This window comes from Nothobranchius furzeri, chromosome 5 (genome assembly GCF_043380555.1).
Source record: "Nothobranchius furzeri strain GRZ-AD chromosome 5, NfurGRZ-RIMD1, whole genome shotgun sequence".
Classification (NCBI taxonomy): Eukaryota; Metazoa; Chordata; class Actinopteri; order Cyprinodontiformes; family Nothobranchiidae; genus Nothobranchius; species Nothobranchius furzeri.
Genome location: NC_091745.1, coordinates 51,854,871 through 51,879,319, shown reverse-complemented (window position 1 = coordinate 51,879,319; position 24,449 = coordinate 51,854,871). Strand labels below are relative to the sequence as shown.

At 43.2% G+C, this 24,449-nt stretch overlaps 1 protein-coding gene across 1 annotated transcript; it reads left to right on the top strand.

Moving 5' to 3' along the window:
* Positions 1–145: 145 nt before the first annotated feature.
* Positions 146–22,737, top strand: dcaf13 (ddb1 and cul4 associated factor 13). Its single transcript, XM_015949268.2, has 11 exons — positions 146–344; positions 612–811; positions 907–1,014; positions 6,911–7,000; positions 7,082–7,237; positions 7,361–7,438; positions 7,537–7,619; positions 9,139–9,303; positions 10,118–10,253; positions 21,708–21,871; positions 22,417–22,737. The coding sequence occupies exons 1-11, from the start codon at positions 275–277 to the stop codon at positions 22,502–22,504; spliced, it is 1,338 nt and encodes a 445-aa protein (XP_015804754.1). The 5' UTR covers positions 146–274; the 3' UTR covers positions 22,505–22,737.
* The last annotated feature ends 1,712 nt before the right edge of the window (positions 22,738–24,449 follow it).

The following is a 24,449-nucleotide window of genomic DNA, read 5'->3' as shown; positions in this document are numbered from 1 at the left end:
CAAAAAATCCAGTTTCATATGCACACTGCTTAAGCTTATTGTAAACTTAAAAATAAAAAGTAAGCCAAAATGAAGTCTTCCGGTTCTTTGTTTATATGAAATCTTGAACTTGATTAAAATTTCTTGATGATGCAACGAGGAGGACCAGCCATCCCACAATGCAACGCGGAACTCCTTCTACGCTAAACTATCTACACATGGTTGCATGTCCAAGACAGTAGTCTTAACGAAATTAAACATTTTCTAAAGTTCTTATGTTGTTTTTCGCTTCCAAATGAAAGTCAAAGTTCTCTCAAGAAACCCGGACGACTATGTCCGGGAGACTAAACTAGACATTCAGCGTGGTAAGTGTTGGATATTTATCTGCGAGATGCTAACGTAGCTAGCCACAGTCTGTTTACGTCCATGTAGCAACAACATTAAGATAGCACAACTGTTTGTTCTGGGGAATTACTATAGTCGGTTTAAATTGAACATTTAATTAATTCTCTAATATATTAGTTCTCACTTATACTGCAAGCTCTGTTTGTTTTTGTGATTGTAGAAAGAAGATTTTGTTATTTACATCGTGTTTTTGACTTAAAGACACTTTTTTAAAATTTATTTGTCAGTCCCTAGAAACTATGACCCATCCCTTCATCCGTTCGAGGTGAGCAGAGAGTACACACGGGCTCTGAATGCCACTAAGTTGGAGCGGGTGTTTGCAAAGCCTTTCCTGGCTTCACTGGATGGTCACAGAGATGGTGTCAATTGTTTGGCAAAACATACCCAGAGCCTCTCCACCCTGCTGTCAGGCTCTTGTGATGGCGAGGTGAATAATCAGCCGATCACCAGAACTTCATAACCTCCCTTAATCTGAAATCCTTTCAGTAAATGTTGTCTTTCCTTTGATTTCACTTTTTTTAGCTGAAAGTCTGGGATCTCACCAAGCGTGAATGTGTCCGCACCCTGCAGGCACATGAAGGTTTTATTCGTGGCGTGGTTGTCAGATACTGTGGAACCTCCTTCTTTACGGTAAAATGTTTATCAACATCTGGAAGCTTAGGGAGCCCAAGTCTCCTCCCTTTTCGGTCAGCTCATGAGTCCCTTGAAGAACGGTAAAATGAATGCAAGTGAACAGGGCTAGAGGAGCTACTTTCTAATCTGCTTTTCCTTACGCCCTGGATCGCACATTTAAATGATAATGTGCCCGCACTTGTATAGCTCCTGTCAGAGTAAGGATTCCAAAGCGCTTTACACTACAGTGTATCATTCATCCATTCACACACACATTCACACACTGATGGCGATGAGCTACAATGTAGCCACAGCTGCCCTGGGGCGCACTGACGGAGGCGAGGCTGCCGAGAACAGGCACCACCGATCCCTCAAACCACCACCAGCAGGCAAGGTGGGTTAAATGTCTTGCCCAAAGACACAACAGCAGAATTGTCTGTCCGGAGCCGGGATCGAACCTTCCGATTACTATACAACCCCTCAACCTGTTGAGCTACTGCTGCCCATTTACTGCACTGCAATTTAAATGAAAAGTAATGATTGTGTGTTTTGACCACGCCAGTCATGATTTATCAGCTTGTAAAAATATGTAATTACTGTCACTACAAATCAGAAGGTATGTTGCATATCACCACAGAATCTCCTCCCCCCAGCCTAGCTGCTACCTACCACATGGCCAAATTTATAATAATAATAATGCATTTTATTTAAAAGCACCTTTCAAGGAACACAAAAACACTTTACAGCAATAAAACCAACAACATTTATGGTGGTTCTTCCCTCCTGAAGGAAGGATTTGAAGTTCACTGAACTTACAGCCATTTTTCCTCTGCTCTTCTCCATTTCTGATTCAATGTCGCAGTTTGGTGATGCACATTCGTAGTCCTGGACATATTTTCACACAAAATCTAAAATAACTTTTTTTCCTACTCGAAAAAAAAAGAGCTTTCTTAATATCAGAATGTGTCATTAAAATTCACGGATCATATGTGAAATCCATGGCACACAATTAGAAAATAACTTATAGCCCCACTGACTTGCATACATTTGTTTGTTCTTACAGGGATCCACAGTCTGGAAGTAGATGGGCGTGACTTAGGCTGCCTATTCTCTTTTTCTATGACCCCTCACCTGTTTCAGTCCTAATCTGATTATTAGATCAGTTGGTCAAGAGGATGTTTTTTGTAATCTGATGTCGGAGATGGGGTTACATGTCATGGTTTGATTATGATTTAGTGAGTTTTGGATGCAATTCTAAAAAACTTATTGAAGTGTTTAAAGTAAGGTATTTTAGTAAGATGCAGTAAATTAAATTTAATACAATTTTTATGAATGAAACAAAACAAATCTTTCAACTGAATCCAGTACTGAAATCACCACTTTCATTCAAAAATGCTTCAGAAGTTCATTTAATTTAGCCATCTGTCAGAACAAATGCATTTATTCAAATTTAAGTGGAGCCAAAAACTTCTGACTTTAACAATAGTGGTGTCAGTGAGAGTGTAATAAATTCCAGACAAATAAAACCAGCTAGAAAATAGTGAATGTTGGAATGGGAATTGAATGTTCTTCAAGGAAAGTCAAAGTCTGAAAATCACTTTCAGTCTCAAAGAAAGACGTCATACACTAATGTAATGCATAGTAATTATTAGCTTTATTAAATTACAGTTTGGTTCCAAACACAAGCAAGGCTGGACTTTGTTTAAATGGCTATAATTCAGTAGCCTGGCCAGTGCTTCCAAAGGGCCTGGTAACAAACCCATTAAAAACCCACACCCTGAGAATTCTGACCCAGCCAATTAGCACTGAGCAGCGTTTGTCACACACCGCAACGCTGCTCAGTGCTAAACAATAAACAGTAAAGACGGCGTCTGAGGCGGAGTTCGCTGCGGCTCTTTCCTCTGTTTTAAAGGACATGAACTTGTCTCTAAAACCACAAAAAGAAGCGCTAAAAGCCTTTCTTCTAAGGCAGGGTGATATGGCCTAAAATAAGTATCACAATATATTGAGGATTTCACCTCAATAACGGTAAATGGGTATAACTACAGGAATGTGCAGAAACAAAAGTTGTCCACTAGATGGGGCTGTCACGTGTATTAAGTCTAGTCACATTTTTACGTGACTCAAGGTGGTACAGCTTCTTAGAGGCACATGAACGTTGCCAACCTACCATACCATAGTTAATTTATACAGCACATGTAAAACGCAGCATAGGAGCTGTCCAAAGTGCCGCACTGACTAGACCAAAACACGACCAATCAAAGCAACAAAATCAGAAGATAAAAATACCAATCAATAAAAGCAAATAAAAAAAGGATAAATACTAAGAAACCAATAAAACACTAAAACAAGTCACGGTCTAAAAGCCAAGTCGTAAAAGTGGGTCTTTAAACGAGATTTAAAAACTGCCAATGATGGAGCCTGTCGAACTACAATGGTAGAGTTCCACAGCTTTGGGGCAGCATGTACAAATGCTCGTTCACCCCGTGATTTGTAAAGCATCCGGGGAGTGCAAAGCAGCAGGAGGTCAGCTGACCTCAACATGCGCGTGGGTACATAGGGAGCAAGCAGGTCAGAGAGATAGGGCAGTGTCAGGTCATTAAAGGGACATTATGGAAGTTTGACAGTCAAAACATGTATAGAAATAATTCATTTCTTCTTCATACATTCTCCTGCAATGCCCTGGTCCTGTAGAATGAGCCCTGGCATTTTTACTGTGATTGTCTGTTTTTCTGTAAAATAACAGAAAAAGAGAGCTGCTCGGGTCGAGCAGGCTGCTTCATGCGCGTTCACGCTCAGGCGTAGCCCGTAGCATTTGTTATCCCTAGCTTTAGGAGCAGAGAGAGAGGCAGTGCCACTTTGTCGCTGTTCCTAACGCCTAGTGACAAACCTAGCTACATTTGTGATGACCCTTAGCTACTTTCTGTAGAACTTTCTTCTAGATATTTCCTGCAAATTAGCAACAAAATAGCCATTTTCGCTTCGAACCGTTATTTGGTTTGGCGTTGTTTCAGGTGTCATCATCAAGGATATAAAAGTTACAGATACTGTGAATGTTACTGGTGTGTAGCTCACCTAGTAAGACGTCGGACTCTCGTGCAGAAGACCTGGGTTCGATTCTGGGTGTGAACATAGTTAATTTAGAGTTTATTTTCTTACATGAATGATATATTTTTTACAGTAAGATGCCCACATTTTTATTTGAGACTCGCAGAAAGGCATTGAATTCACAGAAAAACAAGATGTGGGTTCAACTTTCATTTTGGAACAATTTCTCAAGCCAGGGAAGGGAATGATCTGAGCATGCAGGAGGACTGACCCATCATAAACCTTTGTCGGCTGTGCTGAAGAGAAAGGTACAGAACCAAATTATTTAATTAATTAGCGGCGTGTTCTCCTGTCCTCTGTCCTCCGGGCCACACACACACACACACACACACACACACACACACACGGGACTGTCTCAGCTGTTATTTTTGTTAAGGAGTGTGCACGTACAGCATGCGCGCCTTGTGCACGAGCCTACTATTGACGCTGCCGTTACGCTTTTGGCCTGAGGGGGCAATCACGAGCATAAAAATTCAAAAGTCCGTAAAGTCCCTTTAAGTACTTTAAAGACAAAAGTCAATAACTTCAACTGTACTTGGAAAATGACAGGGAGCCAGTGAAGATGTTCCAGGACAGGGGTAATATGGCTATATTTGTCAAGAACCTGGCAGCAGCGTTCTGGACGACCTGCAGCTGATTCAGGGCAGAGACCGGAGCACCAGCTAGGAGGGCGTTTGCATAGTCCAGGCGAGAGGTAATGAAAGCATGGATGACTGACTCCAAATGCCTCCGCTTCAGGATTGGTCTTGATCATCGACATACATATATGGACAGTGGGTTTCCATTGACTCCAATAATAAGTTTTTGTACTAAAATGGGAGGTGGCCACCACCGCCATTTTGACCGTGTCACAGATTCCGTCAAGCCCAGACAATTCCATAAAAGGGAAGAGAGGTGGAGCTGAGGATGGGGCTGTAAGGCTGGGATCAACTGACGACACCCGGTTGAACTAGCTACAAGCTAACCTGAAGCTAACCCAAAGCTAATGCGTGGGTGGGAGCTAAGCTAACGGAGGTAGCAACCTAGCTACAACCGGAGTTAACTGTGCACAACACCAGAGCTTCTGAGTCAGAGATACGCCGGGCTGACCGCTGGGTAAAACTGGGTGGAACTCAGAGGTCTCCGAGACCTCCACAAGCTGGCAGCCGCACAGCAGACAAGCGCCGCTGCGATCTGAGATGCGCAGAGCTGCCGCTGGGGAGAACCGGGTGGAAAGGTTTCCATCCCAGAGCTCCACAAGCCGTCAGCCCACGCAGCAGACAGAAGCCGCGATCAGACAGAGATGCACCGAGCTGCAGGGAGGGGAGAACTGGGTGGAAAACATCGGTCTCCCGAGAGCTCCACAAGCCGATAGTCGGAACCCAGCTCCACCAACATGTTATATTTCAACCCATTTTCTAAAGTGCAGCATTGTGTTAAATGCACTGGGTTTGACCCTATTACTTTTAAATTTCATGGTTAAACAGTACATGTTAAAATCTAAGCTCAGCTCGGCAGTGACCTAAAATACATAAATATAATTTTACTTGCCGAAAAAAATGAAGTGGAGACTCCTTGGACGCTCTGTTAGTGCAATTAACGCCACAGCAAGTCACTTTGTCCAACAATTGCACAAATAATATCCAAAAAAGAATACACAAACACAGAGACTCAAAATCCCAGAGCAGTTTCCAGGCCAGACCGAGGCTCTACTAAGGCCTTTCCACGGAGCTAGCTCTGTGGTCACGTAGGTCTGATGCTCATTAATTATACAGAATTTTAGGCTTTCAATACACTTAAATAGAAGAGTGAGAAAAAAATTCACCCCCCTCAAAGTTGTCATGAGTGTAAACTAGATCATTTAAACCAAAAACATGTTTTGGTACCAGGCTGTAAACATGTTTATTTCTGCTGTGAAATTGGTATTTTTAACATGGGAGTCAATGAGGATTTGCTCGTTTCTGACACCAGCCCCCAGCGGATGAGGGTGGAACTGCAATTTTTGGTACTTCTGGGTTGAGACCAATTTCTGAACCGCATTGTGGGGGCTTGGTCTTGATGCACATCTTTTTATTTTTATTTATCAAGTTTATTGAGATGGGATAAATTTTCTCGATAAGAGTCAAAAATTTCAATAACAGTAAATTTTCTATTGATTGCCCAGCCCTACTTTCTTCTAAAGAAAGATGTTTGCGCCGTCGCCAGGCGCTGTCTTTGACTACAGCTAAAAATCTGCAGCATAGTGTGATACAGTCGTCATTTCCGCCTTTTTTCTGATTGGTTATTTTTGAGCTGGCTAGTCCCGCCCCTCATGGTGGTCTCTGCCTTGAGTATCCAGACTCGTCCTCTGTGTAGAGTAGACAGAGGGCAAGTCTAGCTGGCCAGGCTAATAATCCAACACTAGCTTAAAAGTATTTTATTAAACTCCAGACACTTAATTCTGACTCTGTTAGGAGAAAACAACTTTATATTATTATTCAGACTAATATTTGTGTTGAAATGACTCGATTCACCCAGCCAAACCAGTATGGAGGAGTTTTCAGGCTGTATGCTCCTGTGGAAGGGATCACTTTGTTGCAGAACACCGGTCTCCCGCAGCCAGCTCTATTGTGCTTAAAAGTTCACCCTTTCACTGGTGCACTATTTCTAAACTCCTACTCTGTGTTTGCTACACACAAGCAGAACTTGTGTCTTAATGTCTCGGTGCTGCACTTCCTCATGTTGGAGTTGATCTTTTTCCTTTCTTCATTGGGTACAATAGTTATCGTTAATAAATTCAATTATTAACATACTGAGCGTTCAAACTAAACACACGTGATTGTAACAGGTTGGAGATGACAAAACAATAAAACAGTGGACTATGGAGACACCAGGGTATGGGGAAGAGGAGGAGCCGCTTAACACAATCCTGGGCAAGGTAAGATCAGTTCTAACAGAAATAACATCAGTTAGTTATCACTTTATGACAATGTTAATGGAAAAAACACTGTCTTTGTAGACTGTGTTCACAGGACTGGACCATCACCAAAACAAGAGTGTGTTTGCAACTTGTGGCCAGCAGGTAGACATCTGGGATGAGCAGAGGAGCAGCCCGATCCGCTCCTTTAGCTGGGGTGTGGACAGCTTCAGCTCTATCCGCTTTAACCCCGTAGAGGTAGGACACTCTGTCCCCCATGCTCAGAGAAGTCTTTAGTGTTCACAAAGAGTTAATTCCTCGGTTTAGATTTGCAGACTTAGTTATAATTAATCAGACATCCCAACGTTTATTTCTCCACAGACGGATCTTCTGGGGAGCTGTGCCTCCGACAGAAGTATAATTTTATATGACATGAGGGAGTCGACACCACTTAAAAAGGTAGAATCCACATCGTTTTGTGCATACATGTGTTATTTTATTTCTCGTTATCCAAGAAAATGACAGTAAATTATTGTTGTTTTCATTTCCTTCTGTAGGTTGTCATGACAATGAGGAGCAATACGTTGTGCTGGAACCCCATGGAAGCCTTTCACTTCACTTGTGCTAATGAAGACTACAAGTGAGTTTAAGAGTAAAAACTTGGTTTCTTCCCTTGATCAAATCAGAAGTCAGTGGATTGTTTATGTGTTCAGATGTGTGAGACAAACGCTATCAAGTACGTTCTAATTATTTTAATTAAAAACTCAAACTGAATTAACAAAAGAGGAATTGAAACAAATCAAGATGAAATGTGACCAACCTTTACGTTTAAAATGGAAGCAACGTTTGATACACAGTAAACCTGGCTTTTGAAGGAACTCTGCAGCTCGCAGCACTAACCTCGGGTCTTCTGTTGATGTTTCTGGCTCAACCTCTTCCCTTCTTCATGTCGTCACACACACACACACATAATGAGTCTGTACCAGGACTCGTTTTAAATCTTTGTCCTGTTGCAGATTAACTCTGGAGCTAACCTGGTGCCCCTCTGATGGCATCATGATGGATGAATACCAGCTTTTATTTCTAGCATTGAGCTCACCGTTAACCCTGAGCAGATCACCCACTGATTTAGCTGAAATGCAGCCCCAAACATGTAAAAGAACCCACTCTAATGTTTTTTTCCCCAGACCCTCGTTAATGGGACATTCGTGCTTTTCTATGGAACGGCTGTTCTGTTGCAGACACAAGTTTGACTCATCAGTCCAGAGAACCTGCTGCCTTTTTTCACTTCAGATTTTATGATTTTGTGCAAAGTTGAGTAACTAGTAGGGTCTTCTTTCTGGAGGGAAGTTACCAGAATGAGTCGAGTAATCACAGACCAGGTTATGCCAGGTGTTCCACGGGGGTGGGTCAATTGCTTAGATGTCATTTCACCATTGTGAGATAATGACTAATAGGACTTTAACTTAACTTTATTCAAGGCGTTAAACAAATCTGTAAACAAGTTAGGTTTGAATGCAAACATGACCATGGAACACTCACCTCTTCCTTTGAGGATCTTCTCAAAGCAGAGGAGTGCCGGAACTGGAAACCTGTGATGACGAGATGGCGCTAAACACCAGTCACCATTTTCTAGATCCAAACATATTTTTTTGTCCGTGACTTCAGCTGGCTTTTTTCTTTTTGGGACTCTGGTAGTGTCCTAAAGCTGAAGTGGAAGCAGCCGGCTGTTTCTCCCCCTCTGATTTTATTGAGCGGAGAACCTCTCACACCAGTGGTGTTCTGTTGCTAAATACGTGAGTGTGTGATGAGTGGAGGACCCAGGGAAGTGCAACAGTTCAAATGGTCCAATGGTTGGCTTTGGTCTGAAATGTTTTATTGGTGGAGTTTTTAGACAAATGCGAGATAACCGCTTTATTCTTTTTTTTTTATTTTTTCCTCATTTTAATTTCCACAGTATATTTATAGCTATACTATGTTAAAACATTAAGAGGCATGAAAAAATGTTATAAGCTAATTTGTTTTCCAAATCTGTCATTGTAACTTTGAATATTGATTTGATGAGTATTTTATTTTGGTTATATTAGATTGTTCATTACAGATCTTTGTTCTAAATGACCAACAAAAGGTTTTATATCTGTTTCTGTTTATCTCACCAGCCTGTACACATATGACATGAGGTTTCTTGAAAAGCCCATCAAGGTCCACATGGACCATGTCTCTGCAGTTCTGGATGTGGACTATTCTCCCACTGGACAGGAGTTTGTGTCTGCCAGTTTTGACAAGACCATTCGTATTTTTCCCAAGAATGACGGACACAGCAGGTCAGTTACAGCAGTCAGGGAAGCTGACTGGGTAGAAACTTGATTTCTTTAAAGCCACACTACGCAACTTTTAAAATCATTTTCTTCAGCCAGTGTGTGCTAAAACGACCCATTACAGGGTTAATGAAATGTCGCTCAGACCCCCATCGCCCTCTGTGGCCAGAGTATTGCACTTTCAAGTTCATAGTGTCTGTCTGGTCCCTGTTGGATTTACTAAAGTGGAGCTGACATGCCTGGCGCTGGAGTCTGCTACCCCACCACATTTCCTGTTTGTTTTAATGATAATAATAATGCATTTTATTAAAAGTATCTTTCAGGGAACTCAAGGTCACTGTACCACAAAATAATAAAAATCGAATTAAAACTTTAAATCAGTGAAAAACAAATCACTCCTATAAACTCTAGTGAAAACAAAACAATGGAACTATCTCATAAACAGTAGGCAGTCTTGAAAAGGTGAGTTTCCGGTATCCAGCATGTTTTAGTGGTTTCTCGGCTCCAACACACTAGATTCAGTGGTTGAATCACCTGTGCAGCAGCTCATAAGGTTCTGCAGAAGCCTGTTAATCACCTGCTGATTGAAACCAGGCGTGCTGGTTACCGGTCCGGAATAATGGAACAGAACCATTGTGATCTTATTATTATTATTTAATCAGATCAGTTTGGGTAGTTAAACAGGTGCTAGCTTAGAAACTGGAGCATTAATATGTAACAACACCATGATATTCGTTAGGATCAGTCAGAACAAAAATATTCTTATTCGACGTGGTGGAGTTTTAGTGTTTTACTTGGCTTTCGTCTGTATTAAACTCAGGGAAGTTTACCACACCAAACGTATGCAGCATGTCATCTGTGTGAAGTGGTCGTCAGACAGCAAGTACATCCTGAGCGGGTCCGATGAGATGAACATCCGGCTGTGGAAGGCCAACGCAGCAGAGAAACTGGGAGTGGTGAGTGCCTTATCTACATTGTTCTTGTGTTTTTATAGTCAATGGAACGAGCTGCTTCCTGGCAGCTCTCTGGGTAATTTCTCATTATAATGTCTACATGCTGATCAACAGCTGAATTTCCCTGAGTTGTCAAATTTCTCATATCTCTGATCTGTTTTTATTTAATGAGCTGGCTGCCTTCTTCAACACAGCCTTGGCTCTGCGCCCACCTCAGTACTGTAACAGTGTGTGGCTCTGCCAGCAGCTACGGTGCAACTGTTGCCAAATACACTGATGGATGCTGACTTAGGGCAGAGTCACTCTCAATAAGTAGGCTGCTCCCGTGGTTGAAAGGGAAGTCCTAAAAACTCAAAACATTTGTATGGTGCTTTGGCAAAGGGTCCAAAATAACAAAATCCAACAGATTGTTTCTAACTTTTTTTTTGTCTTTGCTGGTGACTACTGCTATCATTACATGCAGTGATTCATGCTACTGGGTTCTCGGCTCTCTTGCGGAGCTTGTTTAGATCTCAGGGAAGTGATCTACTTCTCCTAAAGCCTGCCGCACACAAAAGAAAACTGCTGAGCTAACAGTCATTTGAGGCCGTTTGCTCAGCAGATACCTCGCTGCGTGCGCCTAATTTTCACTGAGTTTTCTGCCTCATGAGACTTTGAGGGGAAAATCAAAGCGGTTTAATATTTTTCTCCTCACGGGGGTTAGAAACTCACCGTGTGCGCCGAACATGAGCTGCCGGCTGAGGTGAAATATTCTAATCAAAGCGCGTTCTCCGCTCACATGATTCCAAGATGGCAGCCCCCTGTCTGCATGTCAGAAAATTAACAAAACGGAGACAGAGCTGGAAATGGAGGAAATGCTTCTACTTGTTTTGTTGATGAGGTGTTGCTGCCACCGTCATTTCAAGGTTAGGAGAGTATGAGTACGGTGGCTGCAAAGAAGGGCCAGGCAAGGAGTTTATGCCAATCTACTCCAAGAGATGCACCTTAAAGACCCAGAATCCTTCCGACAGCACCGCCGCCTGGATGCTGAATCCTGAAAGAGCAGTGGAAACAGTGGACCCATCGAGGTACCGTTTTGTTTATTTTCTGACATGCAGACCGGGGGCTGCATCTATCTTGGAATCGTGTGAGTGGAGAACGCTCTTTGATTGGCCACTAGAATATTTCAGCTCAGCCGGCAGCTAACGTTGGGCGCACACGGTGAGTTTCTAGCCCCTGTGAGGCGAAAAATATTAAACCGCTTTGATTTTCACCTCCAAGTCTCATGAGTTAGAAAACTCAGTGAAAATTAGGCGCACGCAGAGAGGTATCTGCGGAGTAAACTGCCTCAAATGACTTTTAGCTCAGCAGTTTGCTCTCGTGTGCGGCAGACTTAAACTACCAGTCCCAGCGAAATCTTAAGGCTCATCATGTGTGTCATCTCCAGCAGCCGTTTTCTACAATTAATCAGATTCCCTCTGGCTTATTCTCTTAATGCAGCTTCGTAGTGGAAATGGTCTGCTTTTGGCACTTGTCTTACTGTCATCGTGTAAGAGAAGATTTATTTGCAAGCTTTGCACTTAGATAGATCAGACAAGGGCTGCTCCTATCAGCAGTTTAAATCAGCCAATCACTTAAATAGAGGGAACTTTGAACATAATGAAGCATTTAAGAATCAAGTTGTTCTGAGAGGGTCTTTAATTATCAGGAGATGCTGAAATGCTGAATCAAGGCGAAGGTATCAGACTGGACTGATGTGGGCTTTTCTGTCAGCTACTGAACACTGTTTTCAAGTTTCTAAACAAGGACTTTTTGAATCCAGTCCAAGTTGTGATTAATATGTGAAAGCAGTCAGAACAGTTTGTCTTCTGGAAACTCTTATTCACTGAGTCACTGTGTTTATTGCTGGGAATGATATCTTGTAGTAAACAGGTTGTATAAGGTTTTCATCACAGTCACTAAGGTAAAAACACCACACCTGAAACCCGAAACAGTCTCCTCCTACTCCTCACCTATAAACAGTAGGGACAGTGATGGTGGACCTTTCAGTTCTGTTCTAAGTCACATCCTCTGTCAAAATTCTGTGGATAAAATTCGGAGAGAAAAACTGGAGGGAGACAGCTGTCCTCAATAAATAACTGATCAGGAACTGAGCAATGCCAAAAAGACAAATCAGGATTTCTTTCTTCATAGATGAAGAAACAGACTATTTCGGGTTTCAGGTGCAGCGTTTTTACCCAACCGATGGCATGGAATTATATCAGTGTTCCTGTGGGGTCTTAAAAGCATTGAATTTATGAATTTGGAAATAATACATTTACCTTCTCAGGTTCAGAATAAGTTTTGATAAAAGGACGAACAACTAAGTCCTTCAGGGGTACTTCTGAGTTAAAAAATGCTCATGAAATACATATGTTAACCTGGGGTCTCATTTATCAAACATTGCGTAGAATCCTTACTAAAACCGTACTTAAGCTCAGCAAAAAAAAATGTACTTACGCCAAGCAGGTTTGTGATCTATCAAACATGGAGTACGCACAGCTAGGGCTGGGCGATATGGCAGAAATAGAATATCACGATTTTTCCAATATTTTATCACGATTTCGATTTTATCACGATTTTTTATCCATGAATAGCATAACTTCAATTGCGTATTAAAGAAGAGAAACATTGAATAAATAAACATTTATTCATATTAGGGATAATCAGCACAGTGCTAACACACTTATATTTTAAACTCACACCAGAGATGATAAAAGCCCTGAGAGAAACAATTACAAAAATCAGTTTTTCTCGTTTTTCAAGTAACTTAACATAAATTAAAATCGTAAACATATTTAAAGTGCAAACATGTCAATTGCAAACGTATTGTGCAAACATTAACTTGTTCAAAATACTATATAGCTCCCAGTTGCTCATGTAGTGGATAGTTAAGCTCAAATACGGCTCTGATGTGCGGCTGGACCAGAGATCGCTTGTGGTAGCAAAAAACTGCGCATTCTGAATATTTTCTGCAACGCTCACTTTGCATTCAGCGTACATGCGTGGAATGGCGGTGTTCGAAAAATACTTGCGGCTGGAAAACTCGTAGCGCGGATCCAATGTTTTTATCATTTTCTTAAATCCCACTCCTACTGTTCGCACGGGACTCAAATCTTTAACCAAGTGGTACGTCACTGCATCTGTCACGCTGTTCCATCGTCTGCTGTCTCTGTCGTAGGGAGTGAGTTTTGTGAGTGTTTGTTAGCGTTTGCTGCCTGGAAGAAGCACTAGCCGCTGCAGCAGCAGGCTTTTTAGCTTTAGCTGCCAGCTGGCTCTCATTGTATTGTTTTGGATGCCTTCTTTTCAAGTGATTAAACAAGTTTGTGGTGTTGCCATCACTTGCCTTGACGCTCTCCTTGTAAATGACGTTTCGCTGCTCTTTGTCATCTGGTGAAAAACCAAACCAGTTCCATATAATGGACGAGGTGTTCCTCTTCGGAACGAAAACCTCGTTGTCGCTCTCAGCCGCGGCCGAAGCCATGTTTGTTCACACACAGGTGAAAACAAGCGGGGCACTAATATATTACTATGACTCACTCTGATTGGTTAAGGGTCAAACAAAGGCGTGTCATTCGCCTGGGGTAAGTTCCCTTTTCATTCAGAGGCAGAATTTCAACAGCAGAGCTGTGAATCGTGATAAAAAGGTCTCTCAAAAATGACAGACCGTCAGATGTGTAGATCGTAAAACGGTCTAAAATCGTCATATCGCCCAGCCCTATGCACAGCTGCACGCAATATCTGCTTCATAAATCAGAAACTATCTAGAAAGTTTCTCAGCTGCTTTTTAGTCACATCCGCCCTCACCACACCCACTTACTGCCATAAATAGTCAATGCAAAGTGCCTTGTGGATCTCATGCATATATAAGCTGGTTGTTGCAGTGCTCCGCCAATGATGGTGGCGACCGTAGATCAAGGCAGATCAAGGAAGTGCAATTTCATAAGCAGAAATTCAGGTACTTGTGGGTGAGGTGGAGAAATGAAAGGAAGTGCTTTTGCAAAACAAATAAGAGAAAATCCACGGAGTGGCACAGCGTTGCTGAAGCCGTCAATGCTGTGAATTCTTCAGAGAGATCTGTGGCGGATATAAAAAAAATGGTCCCATCGGGATTCGATTCCCAGACTCCCGGGTGAAAGTCACACGCACTACCCAGTCAGCCAAACAAAGATCTCCCTTGTCCATGTAGGCAGGGCACATGATCAATTGGGTCACAGTGACAGGACACACACACTGTCATTGGCACATGACATTCTGTCTCAATCTGTCCCCCTGTCTTCCGTATTCTACGCTTCAGGCTGTGTGTGTGTGTGTGTGTGTGTGTGTGTGTGTGTGTGTGTGTGTGTGTGTGTGTGTGTGTGTGTGTGTGTGTGTGTGTGTGTGCGTGTGTGCGCACACACACATATGTTTGCATGTGTGTGTGTGCGTGCATGTGTTTGTGTGTGCTTGTGTGCGACCACCCCCGTCGGGGACCCAGCAGAGCCCAGGGACCCAGACCCCACCAGGCAGCCACCGTGATCTATCAGGCAGATGCCAAAATCTTAAACCCCCAGACCCGGTTGCCACGAACACTCAGGCAGACCAAGGCACAACCCCTCACACCAGGTGTGGCAGGGGGAGGGGGGACGAAGATCTATGTCATCAAGAGAAGTTCCAGGAGAGGGGAGGAGTCAAAGGCCCCACCTGACATATACAGTCATACACAAACACAGTCACACACTCCCTCCCTCATGCTCACACATGCACATACAACCCAAGACTTACAAAAATGCACGCCGGACACCCACTCATGCTCCCCCATACACACTCTGGTCCCGGTACTGCTGCACACGGGTACAACCATCACCGGTAACCAGAGTTTGACCCTTTCTGGCTGGGAGCTTTCTACAGCTGAATGAAGATAAGACTGAGATCCTCATCTGTTTCCCAGACAAGCTGGTTCCCAAAGTCAGAAACTCTCTTGGTCAGCTTGCATCTCACACCAAACCCTCCGTTAGGAAACTTGGTGTGACCTTTGACCCAGCTCTCACCCTGGATTCTCGTGTCAGTTCTCTTGTTCGCTCTTCCGTCTTCCATCTCAGGAACATCGCTAAGCTGAGTCCCACTGTCCCACTCAGATCTTTAGACAGTTCTCCACACCTTCATCTCCTCACGCTTAGACTACTGTAACTCTCTTTTCACGTGTCTGAGCAGAACCTCCCTGAACCGTCTACAGGTGGTTCAGAATGCCTGTGCTTGGCTTCTGACCAAGTCCTCCTAACACACCCACATCACCCCGCTTCTCCTCCAGCTTCACTGGCTGCCAGTCAACTTCAGGGTTCATTTCAAGATCCTGGTTCTGGTCTATAGGGCCTTACATGGACAAGCACCATTATACATCTATGATCTTCTCAGTCCCTACACCCCCAGCAGGTCCCTGAGGTCCAGTGTTCAAAGCCTACTGGTTGTACAGTGCACTGTTTCTTATTCATTTTCTCTCCCTTTCCTTACATTATTATTTATTTATCAAAATTTCTATATTTTCTCTCATCTTAAACATATTTTAGTCATTTTGTGAAATCTTTTTTATACTTTATTTATTTTATTTTATTTTTTGTGAAGCGCCTCGTGATTTTTATCTTGAGGGGTGCTATATAAAAGATTGTTTTCTTTCTTTCTTTCATTGGGGAAACTAAACAACAACAATTACACAAACACGTGGCACAGAACAGGAGAGCCACCTCCTCAGGTCAAGATTCTGCAGTCCGCTTGCACCTGAAGGACAAGGGACACACTTTTAGATGACAAAATACACATTCTGGACAGAGTAGAAAGATGGTTTGAGAGAGGAGTAAAGGAATCTATTTAGAGGACACACCATGCTGGCAAATTGGCGTAAAACTGCCGCTACGGCATGTCTTAAAGTAGAGAGTAGGGGGAGTCAGGGCAGTTTCTGCTTGTTAAATAACAATAAGACAGCTACCGCTTATAAGCATGACTGCCATATTCTAGTCAGAATTGTCAAAGGTCCTCGGATGAGAAGCAAAACATCTTCAAGAAACCAAAGAAGTCCAGTTGCCTTAATCTGAGCTGTTTTGGATTATTTAGAAATGTTAAAAAACAACTTAACATTGTTGGACAAACGTTCATGTGGCCTGCTGAAACTTTTTTTGATTTTTCACACACCTACATATCATGTTGTCACCCTTTACACATTCCACATTTCTAGTGAGAAATAAATGAACGAAGTTTATTGTTTTTGTTTGCCGGTAGAGTGGTTAAATAGGTATTACATTTTATATAAATGGTCTTAAAAAGATTTGAATTTAACTTGAAGAAACTTGTAGGAACCCTGTTATAATTGTGACATTCACTGTTATGTCATTGACTGACCTTGGTGTATATGCTTAATTAGTAAAAAGTGTTTGATCAAGTGCTACAAACATTCTGCACATTTTAAAAGTAGGTCACGCGAGGGTAGACAACACTGGTTTTTAAGTAGCTTCTACTTTAGCTGTGTGAGTTTTATTAGTATTAGTGCTGAAAGTGCATTCACATCACTTACCCGGTTTGTTTGTTTCAATCTGGACCAACCACTCTGGAGCCTTTTTTTAAAATTAATTCAGGCCTTGCTTAATGCCTCCTTCATGGACTTCTCTCATATTTTGTATGCTGTGTTGAGATTGTTTGAGAGCCTTACTTTTTGTATCCATGGAGAAATAGTTTAGTACAACATGATCAGCATCTTCCCCCACAAATTAAATCTGAGACAACTCATTGCTTTTAATTAAATTGAAAGCCTCTGAGGAGAGCAGAGCAAGGAAAGTGCAGTCCAACCAGCTGCTGGTTTTTATGAGTGAAAAAGAGGAAAGGATGTTGTTGAGCTGGTGTTTTCCCTTTTTAACAGACATTGATTTGCTTTTAAATGACTAAGTTGTTAAGCTATAGCCCTCAGCACTTTTATGATGGACAAAGTTCCACCAGAGTTAAACAGGATCTATTTAACTAATGCCAAGTTTCTGAGGCATTATGCCTAATTTATACTTCTCCGTCAGCTCTGTGAGGGAGAGACGTACACGCATTAACAGAGACATTTTGCTTTCTCTGTCAGGTGGGGATTGTTGCAAAACAATTCCCCGCCAGGACAACAGAGGGCGTAGCACTATTCTGAGGTATCAATGGTTAAAAGGAATCACGGAAGCAGTGTGAAGCGCTCCGTCGCGCGTCTAGGAGACGGTACCGTAGGAGGCGAGCTGCCATGGTTCGCCACATGCTACAGGAGCAAGCTATCTAGGTGTGCACAGCGTCCCCCGGTCCCCTCCTCCTCCCCCTCCTCCCTGTCCGGAACTCGACCTCACCAGTCTGAAGCAGCCACCTTGTCCGTGACAAGTCCGGACCTGTTACTAGGGGCGTCGTCCGGTTTAATTGCGGAAAAGGTTATCTGGATGTTTGTATTCAGACACAACGGTCTTACGGACAGAGTCCTGAACATTTCCGTTTTTCATGGCCTGTCTGAAGGGGGCTTTACTGTCATGTAGCTGGTCCATGTTGGTGTATTTACTAGCGTGTTTATATTGTTTTAATGTATTTGAGAGACTTTTTAACATGGACAAATTTGTCCCTCATTCCACTCCACCCCTTCATGCGATCGACATCTCTAAACCCACGTTTCTCATCATTTCCGTCCACAAATGTAAAGCTTGCTGCATACCTTTAAACTCCTTCAGTCATGAGTGAGTAAAACGTTCATATTTTCAGGTTTTTCTGCGATACATTCTTCAACTTGTTCCGTGTCTGCCACTAAATATCTCTTTACTTTTTGAAGCAACAAAGGCGATGTTGTTGATGAATTAAAACAGGAAACAGCGTCCTGACCAATCACCAAGCTTGCGGTCTGTCTCTTTTGATGGATGGTTAAAGTTTGGGGCATCTTCGTCTTAAAGCCCATCAGAGGGCTCTTGCATGTAAGCATAATGGCGTTGCATGTGTCCATCCTGACGCAGACGGAGAAGTGTAAATTAGGCTTTATGCCTCTGGTAGGGTCACCCATGGCAAGCAGGTCCTAGGTGAGGGCTCAAAGTGCAGCCCAAAGATCCCTTATCAAGAAAAATAAAACATGGAAACAGGGTTCCCTCGCCCGGACGCTGGGCATCTGTGCCCTCTTCTGGAGCCAGACCTAAAGGTGGGGCACGTTGGCGAGCGCCTGGTGGCCAGACTTTCACCCATGGAGCCCAACACTGTTTATAATGTGGACGGTGTGCTGCTGACCTCCACCCGGGATGTTGCGGATCGGTGAGCGGAGTACTTTAATGACCTCCTCAATGTCGCCAGCACATCTTCCAGTGAGGAAGCAGAATATGGGGGCTTTGGTTTGGACTATCCTATCTCTGGGGCTGAGGTCAGTGAGGTGGTCAAAAAGCTCCTTGGTGGCAAGGCACTGGAGGTGGATGAGATCCGCCCAGAATTCTTTAAGGCTCTGGATGTCATAGGACTGTGTTGGCTGATGCGGCTCTGGAATATCGCGTGGACATCGGGAGCAGTCCCACTGAACTGGCAGACAAGGGTCGTGATCCCCCTGTTTAAAAGGGGGACCGCAGGGTGTGTTCCAACTACAGGGGGATCACACTCCTGAGCCTACCTGGTAAAGGTCTAGTCAGGGGTTCTGGAGAGGAGGATCTGTTGGATAGTCGAACCTCAGATTCAGGAGGCACATCGTGATTTTCGTCCTGGCTGTGGAACACTGGATCAGCTCTATACCCTTAGGGGGGTCCTGGAAGGTGCGCAAGAGTTTTTTCAACCGATCTACATGTGTGAATTTGGAGGCGTTCAACCACATCCCTTGATGAGGCCTGTGGGGGTGCTTCGGGAGTATGGGGTACCAGACTCTCTGATACGGACTGTTGGGTCCCTGTATGACCGGTGTCAGTGATCAGTCCGTATTACCAGCAGTAAGTCGAGCTCGTTCCCAGAGAGAGTTGGACTCTGCCAAGGCTGCCCTTTATCACTGATTCTGTTCATAACTTTTATGGACAGGATTTCTAGGCGCAGCCAAGGTGTTGAGGGGATCTGTTTTGGTGGCCTGAGGATCGGTTCTCTGCTTTTTGCAGATGATGTGCTCCTATTGGCTTCATCAAAACAAGATGTCCGACTTTCACTGGAGCGGGTTTGCAGGTCAACTGTGAAGCAGATGGGATGAGAATCAGCTCTTCTAAATCCAAGACCATGGTCCTGAGTCGGAAAAGGGTAGAATGCCTTCTCTGGATCAGGGACGAGGTCCTGCCCCCAAGTGGAGGAGTTAAGTATCAAGAGGTCTTGTTCACAAGTGAGAAAAAGACAAAGAGTGAGATCGATAAGCAAACTGGTGTTGCGAGTGCAGTAATGCGGGTGTATGTACCGGTGTGTCGTGGTGTCTGGCTGAGGAAAAGTGGCTCCAATAAACCGAAATCCAGGATATCTTGCTCCACCAACGCACTTTTCCGCAGGCTGCATCCACGGGTTGCTCAGAAAAGCCAAATATGCAGAGACCTACAAGCACCGCACCACTGTCAATCTTTAACTGATATAAAAGCAGCGTGAGGTGATCTGTGTGCCACACAAAGCTGCTACACAGCACAACAATGGCTGTGATGTGGAACATTTTGCTCAGTCTTTAGCTTTTTTGTCAGACTCTAAAATCTGGAAATGTCTGCAAGCGGCAGGCAGAAAACTGAGGAACAACCAGTGACTACCCCCTAGCCAATCAGTGACTGACAGTTGGGAGATGTTACATTTTCAGCACAGCTCAGTACACTAGGAATCACAACGAAGCAGGTACTGAAAGGTTGGGTGGTAAACACTGACCCATGCTGTTGAAAAAAGGTGGTCCAACCAGATCGAACCCATTCAAGTCACACTTCGAGTACTTGGAATGGGGCAACAGTTTTCATCCGACTCCAGGCTGACGGGGTACAGGCCAGAACTTGGCTAAAGAGTCCTTCGGGTGATGCTGTTAATACTGTTACAGCCTGACCTGCTCTAAATGCTGCGAGAATCATTAGACAGTAGAGCAGGACCACTGAGTCATGTGTGGAATAATTTCAGCAATGCCGAATCAGCAGGGGCCATCCTTCTTCTAGCAGCTGGGAGAAACATGCTGTTCTCACAACACAAAACAAAAACTGCTTCAGAGGACATGGTCTGATGTGCAGCTTAACTAAATATGTGGGTCTGAAAACGACACGTGTTTGGAGGTTTATTATTTTTTTTACCTACCTTTAAGTCAACTGTGCAGTGGCAGTTTCAAATATTAGGATATGACCAGTGTACAGTCTAAGAGAAATAGCTGTTGGATTAAAGTGCAATGATCTCTTGTTTGTCTAATGCCAGGCAGACATAAATAAATCCTAAAATATGTTAAATGCAGTAACTTTATTTTGCCTAACTACTTCATACTGGAAGCATCAGCAGTGGAACATCACTGCTTCGAATAGAATCCTTTGTAGTCTATGGGGGTGATTCAAACCAGCTGCAACGTGGCCATTTTCAGGTGCATCCCAGAAGCAGTCAGCTGCACCGCTAAAGATAGGATTGGGTTCTTTTTTTGTCGCGTGCCGCTTCCGGGACACGTCAATTTCTCCACCGTAGGGCTAGACAGGAAATCGCACGCGGTTTTAGTGTAAAACCTCTGGTAATTTTCTAAATTAAAGACTGTTGCAGCGATGCAATGTCATATTTACAGTGGGTACAGAAAGTATTCAGAACCTCATCAATTTTTCACTTTTTGTTTTATTTCAGCCATTTGCTAAAGTAAATTGATGTACACACAGCACACCATATTATCAGAAAAACACAGAATTTTAGACATTTCTGCAGATTTATTAAAAAAGAAAAACTGAAGTATCATATTGTCCTAAATATTCAGACCCTTTGCTGTGACACTTTTTTCACTCGTAAATAAATTAGAACACCCAATGAATATTTTCTGAGTTTCATTAAAATCTGTCCAGTTGTTTGTAGGACTTTTTACTTACAACCTCACACAGATGCAGGGAAACTCTTTATTGCCTTATTTCTTAGTGGTGAAATGTATTGAAAATAGTTCTGTGTCGAATCACAGACTCTGGAGTTCAGATCTGGCTGTCGTTTTTTTTTTTTTACAGGAAGAAATAATTTAGCCAAACCAAGTTTCAGTTGTTTGTTTCGAGACTGGCTCGTTTAGGTTTTCATGGCTGCTGGGATGCAAGCAGATTTTAAAACACTTAGCAGTGAAAGACATTCAGGGTGTCTTTTTATGGTTTGTGTGTTTAAGACGTGTTTAGCAGACAGCTGTATTTTGTGGAGCTCCAGCTGATGGAAACTTGTATTGATGGAAGGGGAGGATTGTCCAAAGTTGCCTTTATTTTGGGCTCATGTTTTTCCTTTAGAGGCTATAAAACCAACAGTTCTTCTATTTTCTAACCTTCTCTCTCTGGTTTGATGTAGCTGTCTCACAGAGAGCGGGAGGCCGCCAACTACAGCCAAAAGCTGAAGGAGAAATTCCAGCATCACCCACAAATCAGGCGTATTGCTCGCCACAGACACCTCCCCAAAAGCATCTACCACCAGAAGAATGAGCTGAGGGTCATGAAGGAGGCGCGCCGACGAAAGTGAGTATTCAGTTTCTACCGTTTTGGTTTCTCTTCAACGTGTAAGTAAAAAAAATCCAGGTTCCTTATTGCATCCGTTTGATGAAGACGATTTGGGCTGCTGCCAGGAAAGTTCTGACCTAAACCGTCACAGCAGCCTAACGGAAAATCTCCCAGATGGAGCAGGCCACTATGACGTGGTCTCAGTGGACATTACTTACTCATTTACAGCTCCTGTGGTGGATTGATTGTCCCAGTTTGCCCTGGCCCTGAATAACAGCCCTATCTGTGCCTTTTATTTTCTAATTAGTGACAGCAGGATGATACCTCACACATATCAATGAGCTGTGAATGATTTCAAAGCCCTGCTTCATGCATTAGCCTTCCAACGGCTTTAGTGTTGTCTCTGACGTAGCTGATAGGTCAACACTCTCACATTCAGACTCTTCCTTCGTCCTCTTTTGTTTACTCCTCTCTTCCTCCCACTTCTCAGTTCCCAGTTCTTATTACCATGAGCAACAGCATGAGTAATTCACACACTTTCCTCTTTATACTTTGGTTTTTAGGGAGAGGAATGTCCGCAAACACAGCAAACCGGGATCTGTCCCTGTGTTGTCTGAGAAGGAGAAGCATGTCGTCTCTGTGGTGAAATGAACCAGCTGGAGGGGAATGAAAGGACCTGGGAGTGGAGACGATCACCGCCACGGGAGGAACTGTTCATCCAGTCTGTCCATCAGATTTAAAATAAAGTTTGACAGCTAAAACGCCGGTTCTGCATCGTAAATGAAGTGTAAATAAAAAAAGGAAAATGAACTTGACGTAAAAAAAAGAATACTTTTTCCACTTTCATTTGTGATCATTTAAATAAAGTTGGTCATCAAAATCCATCCCTCTTATTCTTGTGTTTAATATAGATTGTTGAACAACATTTTCAAATAAAAACTTGAGTGTAAGTTTTCCACTCTTTTCATTCATTTTCAACAGTGACCAGCGTCGCTCACACCACCTGGGCATCAGTGAACTTTTCTGTAGCTTCTGATCCTTTAAAGAGCTTGTAGCCATTTTTTAACAGAAGTAGTACATGTTTTTGTGGAAATCAAACCGTAAAACTAAAAAGAGACCTAAAATCTAATTGAGGTAAATTTCTTTATATTTTTGATGCTTTAACAAAAAGTTTACTACAAATGTATTCAAAGATTAGAAGTTTGGCAGTAGGTCTTTCTGGAAGGATGAACAATAAGCATGTTGCCTGTTGTAGACAGCTCTGAATGACCTCCGTAAGTAAAACACGTTTACGCTTTGGCCAGCTGGGCTGGGTGAGGACAGCCCACCCCGTACTGCCAGGTTGTGTTTACACAACCTCAGGAAAGCAGACATTTATTAGTGACTCGAGTATTTGGGCGGCTCTTCTAAAGAAGGGTGGTGATGTCAGTGGTGTCCTTCATAGATAAGCCTAGTTTATACTTCTCCATCAACTGGTTTGTATTCACACACGTTTTCATTTTATACTTCTCTGTTAGTGTTAATGTTGTGAAGCAATTCTCTGCCAGGTCAGTAGAGAGTGAAGCGCTTTTATGGGAAATCCTGCCATGCAGTCATGTCTGTAGTGTTTGTCTATTCTCAGTGGTGTGTCCAGATCTTTTAAAATGGGGTGGCCCAGGTGAGGCCCAATTTTGTGCATGGGTGGCTCCAATGGTTATGCTTTTTTGTTTTACCCCCAAGCCTATTGTGGACAATGAAAAGCCTATTTAAAGATAAATTAGTGTGTTGGCACCTGGGGTGGCCAATCAGATTCCAAGGGTGGCATGTGCTACCCCAGGCCACTCCCTGGACATGCCCCTGTCTATTCTCCACCTCTTCATGCAGGCGCCACCTACAAACCCATGTTTCCTATAATTTCCTGGCACAAAAAGTTTGCTGCGCACCTTTGTACTCCTTCAGTCAGTTTCATCAACAATCTGCTCCATATCGCTAGATATCTTTGACTCGTTTTATGTTTTTTTGGCACAATATTGGTGCTGTTAAAGTTAAAGGAAGCTGCATCCTGACCAATCACTTGCAGTCTCTGCCGCTTTTGATGGATATTAATAAAAATGGACTCTACGTCGTCCGTCCCTGCGATCCTGTTGGAGGGCCCTTGAAACCCCGAATAATGGTGTTGCGTATCTCTGCACCACTGCAAATGGAGAAGGGAAACCTAGGTTTTAGTGAACAAAAGCAGTGAGCAGTGTTAAGACTCTTGACATGAAGCACACATCTTCCTACCCTTCTCACTGAGCAGCAGGGCTGCCGTGGGCTTCTTCCCATCCAAGAGCGCTCACAGCAGTCGTCACGCTACTCTATTCTAAGCTGCTTAATATGGGGGTCGCTGTAAAATCACCAACACAAGGCAGTGACATCTGCTGGATTGTCTTGCATTGCAAACTTAACTTATTGGCATAGTTAACTCAATGCACTGACAATGTGAATGAAATGTTTACATTGTGAAGTGCCTTTTGATGATTTGTGAATTGGTGCTATGTTACACTGAACTGGATTGCTCAATGATTCTCTTGTGTGGGAAGTCGCCACTGGCTCTTTCTACCCGTGCCAATCAGAA

Bases quoted from the DNA above. Each gene is read 5' to 3' on its own strand.
- dcaf13 (XM_015949268.2), top strand. From the start codon at position 275: ATGAAAGTCAAAGTTCTCTCAAGAAACCCGGACGACTATGTCCGGGAG. The intron at 345-611 runs GTAAGTGTTGGA...TTTATTTGTCAG, and splicing joins TAAACTAGACATTCAGCGTG to TCCCTAGAAACTATGACCCA. The intron at 7,439-7,536 runs GTAGAATCCACA...TTCCTTCTGTAG, and splicing joins AGTCGACACCACTTAAAAAG to GTTGTCATGACAATGAGGAG.